Source organism: Podarcis gaigeae (assembly GCF_964106915.1).
Source record: "Podarcis gaigeae genome assembly, chromosome: 2".
Taxonomy (NCBI): Eukaryota; Metazoa; Chordata; class Lepidosauria; order Squamata; family Lacertidae; genus Podarcis; species Podarcis gaigeae.
The window spans coordinates 102,860,059-102,872,548 of NC_139679.1; the positions used below are offsets into that span (position 1 = coordinate 102,860,059).

Here is a 12,490-nt window from a genome sequence, read left to right on the forward strand (position 1 = left end):
CATATAGATGGCACTGACAGTCAGTCATAGAGATGTTACACAGAAAATGTAAAATGGAATTATGTGTGCATTTTTGCCATGAAAGGTTTAGAATAGAAGTCTACAGTGGAATGTCTCCATGTTATAAACAATTGCCTTTTTCTGTTTTTATCTTGTCAGCACTTATTAACTAAAAGCAGCCAGAAGATTGGGGTTTTGGTTTTTATAAAGTAATGCTATTCCAGTTTCAAAACCAAAATAGCAATTTCTTCTTCTCCCTGCCTTGCCCCTCCCCTCCCCCCTGCCTGCCTTGTTTGCCTTATTCACTTTGAAACACACAAGCGGGGAGTGACTGGGACTTGCACTATGGGTGTAAATCATTTGTTAGCTTTTAAAACATTTCGCACATATCCAAAAATGCTATGTATTTACCCTAGGTATTGCTTTCCATTCGGCCGACCAGAAGGTGCTTTAAAAGCCACACTATCACTCCTGGAAAGGGTAAGCGTATGGGTCCTGAAAGGTTGGTTTTAAAAAAATGTTTTTTTAATCCAGTTCTCATATTTGGCTCTTTTCATTCTGTGGAATTTATATTGACTTTGATTATATATTTGGAGTCTGGATGCCATTTTCCTTCCAATCACATGAGTGGGTGAAGGGGCTTTTCATCTCTTGGCATGTTTGTGTGTGTCGTCTCATTTGAGCAGCATTCTTCAATCCACCTGCTCTCTACTTGGGACACACCGTGGTCCAGATTTCATGGGTGGGTTTGGTTCATAGCTGTCAACGTTCCCCCTTTTTTAAGGGAAATTCCCTTATTCTGAATAGGATTGCTCGCAAGAAAGGGAAAAGTTGACAGCTATGGTTTCGTTGGGCTGGGTTCCCTCTTGGCCTCTCCTGACTCTATGAACAACACTAGCTTAAAGCTTCATATACACGTGGATATTTTATAACACCTAGAATTCTAACTGCAATTTTCTGTGCCATAAAGTCATCATTTTATCCTGCTAGCAGAAAAACCTGAACTCTTATTGAACTCAGCTCTAATTGAACAAGTACTTTGGGGCTGGGGCTGGTAATCTGTACATCTAATAATAATGAACCTTGTGAACCGATCATTTTATCTTAACATCTAATGCACAGGTAGCCTAAATATAGTGCCATCCAGATGTTGCTGGATTTCTACTCCTAGCAGCCCATTCCTCACATTCCTCACGTTTTGCATTCCTCAAAACGCAAAACACCTAGAACCATGGGCCAGGGTGATTAGGTTCAATAGTTCCCAAGATGCAATGGGCAATTCTGTTGCTGCCTGTGTTCTAACAGGAGAGGGAGACAAAGGGCACTGTGAACCCTTCAAAATCTTTTAGGTGGGTGAAATGGAAAACAAAAGCAATTAATTTCAAGATGACGCAACAAATCAGTGTTTCTTATATCAAGGTTTTGATGAAAGACATAGTTACTCCAGTCCCTCAAGAGGAGGTAAAGACCGTCATCCGTAAATGCTTAGAGCAAGCTGCATTGACTAACTATACACGGCTCTCAGAGTATGCCAAAATTGAAGGTAAGGCGATTTTGCTACTAAAATTAACGCTGGTTTCCTGTTTCAGTGAGACGACTAAGCTGCTTTTTTAAAAAAAGAAGAAGAAAAAGAAAATAAATAAAATCAAAATATGCCATAGCTTGCAGGATAAATAAGGCTAGGGTAAAATCTTCCTCTCTTTTTTTAAGAACATGAAATGGTACACAGGGTAATTACTTTGCCGGAGAGTAAGCATGTTTGGTCACTTGTACAATATTCATATGTGTTGTGTTGTTGTTTTCCTAGAAAACAACCATTGAGATCAACATAGTATGTCATGTTTTGTAACTGGGATGGGAAACACAGCTAATTGCTTGTGACAGCGGAGTTCATGAAACAATGGAAATATCAAAAATTAAATATCAAAAAAATTTAACTGTACACACTCATTTGTAAGCCAGATTAGGATGTCTATTTATTTATTTTTCCTGGGTAATGTTTTGCCACCTCCCCTTTTATGCATAGCAGATCTTGTCAAATCAGTTGGCCCTGCACTTGCATCAGATTTCATTCTTGTCACTCTAAATTCGCCACAGCTGATATTATTGACCTTTTACGTTAGGGAAGAATAACAACTAGTGACCAGAGACACATGTAGCTATCAAAAAGACATTTTTAAACTTGCTTGAAGATATGCTTTTGGCAGGAATTCTATACATGCAGATAGATCTTTACACATTAATCAGTTTTCATTGTTACCTTTTTGGCTGCTGTACAGTAATTTGAAACTCCTACACAACACGACAAATGCCTTGCTGTTAGATGTTTAAATTGAATTATGTGCTGTGGATTTGGGGTTCTTGTCATGTGTGAGCCATGAAGCTTTGCTAAATAAAGCAATGTTCTCGTTTGCTTCGAATAATAATGCTAGAGGAAACAATATCACCATTCAATTATTTTTTTTCTTTCCATAGTCCTTGCTGGTCATAAGGACTGGATTATTGTGATATGTCCCATATTTCCAGGGTCTGTAGATTATACACCTCCTCTCTTTTTCAATGTCCCCCCTCCCCACGTTGACAATGCAAATTGTGTACCAGTGGTAATGAATTCATTGTTATGCATCCAGTGAGAAACGCTTAAGAATTGGGCACTAAAAGGATGTTTATCAACTCTTGACTTGGTAATGAGCGATGAAAATAGAGAAGGAACGCAGGTCTCTTGAGCGCTGTGCTATCAAGCAATTTATCAAAGCACTCGACTTCACAGAATGGTTTTAATTGGTGAACTCTGTTAAAAAATTCAATGTTTAAATATGCTGCACGAGGACATGGGAGAACTCCAGTTCAGAGGCAGTTTGGGGTTGTTGTTGTTGTGACTTTCCTTTTGAATGGACACTGGACTCCCAAGGTCTCTGTGTAACGCTCACTAACTCTGTCGGTAAGCTTTACTCTCTTCTTTCAGATATATCTATGCAAAAACAAACTTTATGATCTGTAAGTAAAAATGCATTCATTTCCCAAAACGTAGAACAGTTAGTGTGTACTTTCCTTTGGTGCCTCAATTCTTCTTGGTTGTCTTTAATTACCTTGCCCTCTTTTTTGGCACTGTGACTTTTAGGTCTGGGAAACTTTGAAGCAACAAACTTTTTTTATTATTTGTTTTGTTTTCCTGTTTTGTTTTGAATTCCAGCTATTGTTTTCGGAGAAGTACTTCATCCCACACTACCTGCTCTCTTCTGCTTCTCTCCTTCCTTGTTCGTGGTTGGTTCAGCCACTTTTCTATGCTGCCTCTATAAAAAGTGGTTGCATCAGTTTCAGAGCATGCTGGGATTGTTAATTCAAAACAACCCAACATCCGCAAGCTGCATGCTTCAGGTTTTCTCTCATGAGCATAGTCCGCTCACTCTGAGTTCCTCTTCGCTTTTTTCTGCTCCTTTTTTTTCAAACTTAAAAACAATCATTGTTTGACCATTTCTGCAGCGGAGTCTACAATTTGGAAACCAAATGCCTCCTTCGAGGTCTAACTAGCCTGAGTTCGTTAAAATTAAGATAAGAAACAATTTCACAGCAATGCTGCTTGAGGCTATGTTTATGAAGAAATACCTGTGAAAGCCTTAGATACTGAAGGCTAAACTCCTTAGTATCTTGGAGCCTTAAATCAATCAAATTCTATTTCCTTCTATTCATGACGTTCTGACCATTATATTCCTGCAAACAATTCAGAGCAAACCTTTAGAATCATGGTCACAATCTCTTTTGTGACTCATGAGCATGCTGAATGGTTAATCCAGTAAACCTCCAATTTTAAATCTTTTTTTTTTAATTATTATTATTTTTTCCTGTGTGTATCCCAAAATACTCTACAGCTACTTTCCTTTTGAGCTAATGTAAAGTTTTCCTCTGACCTATGACCTATAACCTCTTTACCTCTGACCTAAGCCTCTTGCATGCCCAAATCCTCTTTTATAGGGAAAAAGAGAGAAATGTATGAGCATCCTGTCTTCTGCTTGGCCTCTCAAGTGATGGATTTAACCATTCGTGAGTACCTTCCGCCCTCCTCTCCATACCGTCTTCACTCTTTTCTGTTTTCATTACTTCAGTACAATCCAGAGCCAAACCAACTCACTTTCCTTGCTTCAAGTCTTTTAGCATTGGCTTTGTCTGTTGCTTCTGTCTGTGAAAGTCCCAGTGTGAGAAGTCCAGTCACTTTTTATCAGCCTAAAAAAAAGAGAGAAAAGAAAAAGGTTAGGAAAAAAATCAGCTGTTTTTGTTTGTGACGAACTCCAATTTGTCTGTAAGTTTTTTCAGTTCTTCTTTCTGTCTGTGACCTGAATGCATTTTTACTTTGCTTCTGTGTAACCCCAATTTGTAAACACTTGTCACTGGTACACAATCAAAAGACAGCAACTACATGGGGGAGCAATGAGCTAGAGGTCAGAAAAAAAAGACATTGGGAAAGAGTCATCTCTATCTTTCCCTAATGTGTATGTGTTTCAAAAGTTCTTTACAATCTGTGCATACGACCGCAGAAAAATGTCTTCCCTGTACATTAGATCTTCCACGTCTCTTGTCTGTTTTCTCTCAAACAGAGTGCTATCCAAGGTTCTTTTTTCCTGAATATTCCTCTATAGAGAGCTCTGAATAGGACAAATTGTGTATATTCGTTTTACCAGTCTAATAGCCAGTATGCGTGCTCAGAGCTTAAACCACCTAAACACCAGTTTTTCTTTGTACAACATAACATTTTATCTTGGCAAAGCAAGTCGTTTTTGATGATTGCCCATGCTTCTGGGTGGTGGGAAAGATTTGGGCAACTTTTTTTCTTTTTGAATGTCATATATCACACATAACTGGGGGGCATTTTGATCCACTTGCTCATTAATCCTGCATATCTGTTCTTGTTTCTCTCTCTTTTCTCCTTGTTGCTTTCTCTCTCTTTCATATAGAGAATCAAAAGGATGCAGGTGAACAACTGTATATTATACATTGCTAGGATTGTTGAGTTTTTATTGATCTTTGTTTTCCTTTCCGTAGCTCCTTAAGATATGTACTCCTTTATAGAGAGAAGTTGGAGTTGCAGTAATACTTAAGGAGTTAATTTGTGCTGTCTTAATTCCTGTAATGAGTGTTCTCCCTCTCCCCTAAGTAGATCTAGTAGAACAGAAATTCAGTGCCATCTTACTAGGAGACGAGACACAGTTTAATCAAGAAAAAAGTTTACAAAAACAACCCTCAAAGTACATTTTAGAACTCAGTACTATTAGCAATCTGGCGTTCTGTTCAAACCACTGTTTGATACCTAAACTTAATCTCATTTTTGTTTTTCATATATTCTGTTCAATACCCTATTCGGGTTGAATTGTTTTCCTGTTAATGTGTAACTAACAATACAGTCGGAGAGAAGTCATGTTTCTTGTATTATTATTTTTTGTTTGTAATGTGGTGATGTAATGAAACAAGAATACAGTTCAGATTAAAAAAAAACTTTGAAAAATAATTCAGTAAAAATTCGTCAGAGATGCCACCTTTTTCATGACTTCTGGATATAAAAAAATATTCATTTGAAATTTCGTAAGATCTGAACTGTTAATTTAATTTATTTTTCTTTATTTTTCTTGAGTCCTTCGTTTATGTTCTGTGAAAGCAGATTGTCTGGATTTTGAAGTGTTTTTAGAGAGAGAAAATATTTCTGCAATGCATAATTTTGTTGCAAATTCTGCCTTGGATTGCATCAGGGTCATCTTTGAGAGACGCTACCACAAAGTGGCTCAGTATCTCATTTTTTCATACAATAATTCCACTTACACCAGAATGAACTATACTAAAATACTAGGAAATCTCTTCTTTTAGTTGAACAGTTTGTCGTCCCCTAAGGAAAGCTCACAACAAATAACTAAAACTGCCTACCCTTCCCTTTTCATAAACAATATTATTAGGTAATCATTTTGTCACAATATCAAGGGCATCCAGTTATCTTGATTTATACAGAATTTTAACAGATATTTATGACTAATGGTGGCTCTGACAAGGACAGGCAGCCTTACATGCATCAACTTGATGCATCCATAAAGTACAATTGAGGCTGCATCTGCATCAGGCATCAATGTACATTAGCAAAATGAGACAATCACGAGGGAATAGTACCCATGCCACATGTATATTGTGACCGTCCAGAATTATGGAGTGGATCTGAACATGTCTAGTGAACATGGTTCACTGGTCCATCTCTATATTTTTGAATATTCACCAGACATGTAAGGGATTGTCACTGTCAACAGTCTAAGTAACATAGTCTAGGTAACATGTGCTAGGTAACATAGTCTCCATATTTTGGTTATTCAGCGTATCTTATGTGCAGGTTATAGCTGTGGATTAGCCATCTTTGAGCTACACTAACAACCTTGCAGTTACATTTTTCTGGCATTCTATATATTTCCCCCCACTTGATTAAAAATGGGTCCGGATTGCATCCATTGTGTCCATGTTTCAAACTGAACTGTGTTTTGCTTGCTTTCTGGTTCAGAAGGTATCATGATGCAGTACACCTCAAATTGACACCAAAGGAACATGGTGGGTATTCAAACCACAACCACAAGAAAGTCACTCTAAAGTCAATTGGTGACATCCATTGTTGTCCACCGAGCTGCAATACAGATTTATTATTTCACAGTGGAACTTTCCCTTCTTCTCCTCCCCAATGTGCCTCCTTTGTACTCCTAGTAATCTGTTCCAGAAGATCCCCCACCCTCCAGAGTATATTTTGGGGACCTGCAAAGCGGATGAGAAGTGGGGGAAGTACAATCCTGTGAGCAGAAATATTCTCACGTGATGTAAAACATCACTCAGTAGAAGAATTCAAGCTCCAATGAATTCTAGCATATCATAAAATGTAATGCAAAAGATTCATTTATATTTGCACATGGAATTTTAAAATACATTGTCTGTTTATAAAATAATAATTGCAGCAACCTTTAGGTACATTTCTATAGGTACAGTTCTGCACAGATATCTGAATAACTTCAATACTAAAGGGTCCTGCTCACTAATTTTCACTGTGTTTATCTTACTCTGCTAGAGAAGCATAATATGACATGCCAAAGTTAGGTAGATTTTAAGAGTGTTCTTAGTGATACTTCTTGATTTGCTGTAAGTGGCTTAAGGCAATTCATACCATATTACAGCTTATAAAACAGAGCATTCCTTGTACATGTATAGTCCTAATGTGATTTGGTAAAAGAATATATTTTGTTTGGAGTAGTCAGAAGGTGTTGATTAGCTGCAAAAGACAACCTGCATGTTAAATGGAGTAGGCAATAAAAGTAAGAACAATGGAACAGATATTGAAACCAAAATGTTGTTATTTGATCATGTAACTAGTAAAGCGCAGTCAACCCATAACAGCCTTGCATTTTGCAAACAAAGAGATGGTTATTGCCAGTTCTAACACAACGTTGTGAAATATCTTTAAACCCTTTAGAAGGCAAACAAAACCTACTTCTGCATCGTTAAAGTGTTGAGTAGTGGCCAGACTACATGCAACTGAAGCCCCACGTGAGGGAAAAAGTGGATTCTTTCATATCAGAGGAATTCCCCATAGGAGCAAAGGAGGCTGACTTCTCCTGGGACAAAACTATTTCTTTCTCTAGCACCCTCTCCATGATTTTAGGCAGAGGTCTTTCCAGTCACCTGTTATCTGATCCTTTTCACTGAGGGTGGCAGGATTTGAAACCCAGGACAATCTCCATTCAACCCTCCTGCCATTTTAAAAAAAATCCCATGGACATGTAAGAGGGACATACATGTATTCTGCTTTCATGCTGTCGGTCAATCTCGGCAGCATAGAGCAGCATGCAGATCCGGGTCCACATCCAGCCAGGGATGGAAATTAAGCTGAAAGGAAGCCTGAGCCTGTTAACAGTCAACAAATATACATTTGCACAGGGCAGACAGAGGTGTCCTCAGCCTCCTCCATCATCCTGCCTCCATTTAGGGCGAGTATGAGAACCAGTGGCCAGCTGTTGCAGCTGGAGAACTGTTTCAGCAGCCAACCCTGCCTATGTTCTCCCAACCATTACTTTCCTATCCAAGGAATCTCTAGCAATGAAAGAGTGGAAGTGAGGGTATGAAACACTTTGAAGTTGAATAGAAGGAGTATATAGCTACAGAGTTCTCCAGAAAGCATCTGGGATTGTTCTACGCTAGCAGCTGGGTATGCTGCAATGCTACAGCTAATAGTGAAGCTGTTGCATCTCTAATATGCTGAAGGAACCTGAAGGCTTGGGTTCTAGGAAGCCATCAGAAACAGAAAGCACCAAGAGCCTAAAGGGAGCTAATGTTTCCCTGCTTTTTCTCTCTTATAAGTCACAGGCAAACTTATAAGACGCCTTCTCTTCCCAGGGGTCTTTTCCCCCAGAGCTGAATCTTTGCTTGTGATTCCAACCAAGAGTCCATCTAAAAGGGATCTCCTGAAAGCAGGATAGTTGTAGTACATGAAACTAGTGGCATTGTGTGGACAGAATGTGTGCTTGATTCTATTTATTGTTTCAAAGAAGATAAAGTAATTCCTAGACTGTAAAGACAGAAAGTGCTGCAGCACCGTAGATTATACCCAATCATCACAGAAAAATATCCACAAGGTGGCAAAAATGAGCAGTTTTCAGATAATGGAATAGCTTCTAAATGGTATTGAAGTTTTCTTGTGTTTTCATACCCACCGTTGGTATTGATTTATCCCGTATGATACCAGCTTTTCGGTACTTGTACTGAGCAAATATATTGCTTTTCACACCATCCTGAGCGCTTCACTTCTGTGCAATGGATGTGAGAAGAGGTTGAGCATCTCAGCAGGGCAATCAGCTCAGAGTCGTTGTGTGAATCAATACCTCCATACGGGAATGTCTAGCCTGCCATGATTGTTTCTGAGATTATAACGGCCCTCTTTTGAGCTGTTACAATCAGGTAAATCACAACAGCTACAAAAGACATGTAGAATATGGAGGTGCCAATTCCTACAAACTGATCTCTGCAGGCATGCTGCCCAACCAAATGTCAGCCAGCCCTGCTCTGTCCCTAAGTCCCCAAGCTAGAGCGAATCAGGTCTCTTTAGTACTCACACATGCATAAATAATAATAAAAAAGAAATCTTTTTTTATTAAAAAAAATGCTGTTAATGTAATTCTGAAAGTTGAAAGGGTAGTCCTGGAATTTGGACTTTTGTAGTGTGACGGTGTTCCTGGTTCCACCCACTGCCTTTATAACCTAGCATGAAGCAATTACATCTCATGCCAGAGTTTGGCAGAAGCCATCTATATGCACTTGTTGGCATCAGTAGGGAATCAGCAGGGGTATTTTAATTACTATTGTGATGCATGTTGCGGAGCTGTAGGGAAATATGATCCCTCCCTGGTTGCTTTAAAAAATACTTATTCCTATTTCCTTTTGTTTTTACAATTTCATTTCAAAGAAAAAAAAAACAGAGTAGTGGATCAATGTGCTGAGAACTGCACAATCCAATCCATAGGTCATATGTTTTAAGCTGTTTTGATAAGGCCAGCTGCTATGGCCACTTTGCTTTACGCTGTTTTCTTTCTTTATTCCTCACGCTCTCGCTCTCCCCACCCTTTTTTATGCTTCACTCTCTTCCCCATATTTTTCTGCTTTGGGCGCCCACTCATGCACTCGCAAACAAGCACACCCCAACTGCAGTTGCGCAACCCAGGCGTGTTTGACAGCTGCAGGATTTAAATGCCAATCAGCTCTGAAATATATTTTTCATCTAGGTCACTGTAGGTGTCTAGGTCTGCAGCAACTGGCAGAAATGTGCAGCTGCTGGCAAGTTCAGTAGCTGGAACATATTTAAGGCTGGTGCAGAGTTGAGTTACTGCAGGGCCTGCTGCACAGCTAAGCCGTGTCTCGTGGGTGCACTTGTCTTCTGGCTTTGGTATTCCTTTGAGGAAATGCCATTCACGTTGTAACTGAATGGGAACAGGTCAGATGAAAATGGTCTGCAGCGACATAATTGACCCATGCATATATCTGGTGCAAGGGAACGACAGCCTTTTCCAAACACTGCTCTTGTTATCAGCATTCGTTGTTTCAGTTTAATTTTTTGGGGTGGACACACACAAGCACACACATGCAGAAGAGGCTTTCCAGGGGAGGCAAAGTTGCTATACTAGCTTCCTGGCAGCTAGGTTGCTTGAAGTGGTCTGAAGGTCAGCACAGTGCAAACACACCAGCAGAGCCAAGGAAGCTAACCTTGTCCAGAAAAATTACCCACCTGTGACCATCTTAAATATTGGTGTGATGTTGGTCCATTAGACTGAATGGATACAAAATACAGAGATAAGGACAGAAATTCAGGAGGCCATGGAAGCCAGCAAGTCTTCTCCAACTCAGAAAGACAAATAAAGCTCACTTTTCCATTTGAGGTGAGCTTTAATATGCCCTCAAAGGGCTTTAACCAAGACTAGCCTGGGATATTTTTTTTCTCTAAATCAAAGATTATGAGTTGGCCAGATTGCATGCTAGATAGGATGGCTGTTTCCTAAGAGGCCTACAGCAGGCTTCCATTTCCAATCTTTTCTTGACTCACAGTGGTTCTGTGAAATTCTGCCCCCTTGACCCATAGCATCATGGGGAGAAAATATCCCCACAAAGGGAACAAAGGGAAATACTAGACAGAATCAGAAATAATGTGTTTAGCATGAGGCAAAAAACTTTACTAGTATCCCTTCCCTTCCTTAGCCCATGAGAAATTAGGCTAAGATTTTTTGGGACATGAATTGATGGATTCATTTCAAGGAAAGGGGAACCATTTCAGAAAAAGGGAGAAAGAAATTTAGTCACCTAAGTTGTATAGGTATTCCTAACATAAATGTTATAAGGAGCATTCAGAAATTTCATAAAGCTCAGTGAAGCTTTCCAAGTTCTTTGTGCATTATTTGTGAGGAATGTGGACTGAGGTTTTGGCTCTGTAGGGCTGTTCAGGAGAGATTCCTCTATGAATATATGCAATATGTGGTGGGGCAGCCAGATAGCACATCCTGACCCTGACAGCCATGCACCTACTGCTCTTGCCCCTGATATCCACTCAGTGACAAGGGAGGGCCTATGTGCTTAGAGCAGCAACTTGGCCCGACAGGCCTCCCCATATTTGTCATCCCAAACATGCCTTGTTAGATTGCCATGTGGGAAAAGTCACCATATCAAAAGGAAACGTGAAAACTAAGACCTTCAGGTCACCCATTATGGTTATGGCTGACCATTATGGGTACGATTATTTGGCTTTTGTTTGTGTGACAGAGTGTATACCTCTTAGAATGGAATGGATGGTTCATTAAGATTTGGGATACCATCCTTCACACAGGCTTCTCAAATCCCATTGGCTTCAGTGGAATCCAAGCAGGCAAAGTTTTTGTGGGATTGCTGCCTAAGGGAGCAATCCTAAAGCAATATCTGCTGGGATGATCAGGCTAGTATCCAGCAGATCTCTGGCTGAGCCAGGAGGTTCCTGGTGCAGCCAGGCTTGTTGCTGTTGTTTAGTTGTGTCCGACTCTTCATGACCCCATGGACCAGAGCACGCCAAGCACTCCTGTCTTCCACTGCCTCCTGCAATTTGGGCAAACCTGTTGTCTTTGTCCATGGAGTTTTCTTGGCAGGGAAACTGGAGTGGCTTGCTGGTTCCTGCTCCAAGTGGATCATGTTTAGTCAAAACTCTCCACTATGACCTGTCCGTCTTGGGTGGCCCTGCACGGCAAAGCTTATAGCTTCTCTGAATTATTCAAGCCCCTTTGCCATGACAAGGCAGTGATCCAACAGCTTAACTTCCTCACCCTCAGCTCAGCTGGATGTATGCTGGAGTATCTTCCCTCATCCTTGGCTGAGCTTGGCAGATCTTAAGCTGTAGTAAGCCCTGAAGAAAGGGCGCTCCAGGGATGTGATGTGGGAGGGACCAAAGTGGGGAGAGGACTTAGGCCAGATCCTAAGACCATTCAGCTTGGTCATGTGACTTGGCAACCCAGCATCAGTTAAGCTGTAAAGGGTGGTATAACCCAAACCGTATTTTAAAGACTTGTTTCCCTTCTGCCAGACTTAGGTCAGCTCAGGAGACAGTAGCCCCATGACTGAACGGAGTTTGGATCTGGTGTAAGTTTACACCAGCTTCATGTATATAGGATTGCTCCCTTACAGTTGTGCTTGGTAGAGGCAAGTGTTTCTACCACCCTGAACATACAGCCATTTATAACATTTTTAGAACACTTTCAAAATTACAATTTACCAGAAATCATCTCCCTGTAAAGAGCCAAACAATTAGGTTCTTTCTTTCTTTCTTTCTTTCTTTCTTTCTTTCTTTCTTTCTTTTCTCCTTCTTTTCCATCTCTGGAAAATGCAAGCAAAAAGAAAAGGGCTTCTGGCAACAAACCATGTAGATAAATATGCCAGACTCCTTGCAGACAGAATTGTTTAGAGAAGTGCTTTGGCTATT

General features: G+C 40.1%; 1 protein-coding gene across 14 annotated transcripts in view; it reads left to right on the forward strand.

The window, feature by feature from the left end:
- CADPS (calcium dependent secretion activator) overlaps positions 1-12,490 on the forward strand; it is a 347,764-nt gene that overhangs the window by 234,845 nt on the left and 100,429 nt on the right. For 4 of the 14 annotated variants that reach the window (XM_083723203.1, XM_083723210.1, XM_083723215.1 and 1 more), the window contains exons 15-18: positions 417-480; positions 1,420-1,543; positions 3,973-4,041; positions 4,950-4,967. In XM_083723203.1, coding sequence (XP_083579329.1) covers positions 417-480; positions 1,420-1,543; positions 3,973-4,041; positions 4,950-4,967 — 275 coding nt within the window. Of the gene's footprint in view, positions 1-416; positions 481-1,419; positions 1,544-3,972; positions 4,046-4,949; positions 4,968-12,490 lie in introns of all 14 variants that reach the window. The other 10 variants (XM_083723213.1, XM_083723214.1, XM_083723206.1 and 7 more) reach the window with 4 other exon arrangements.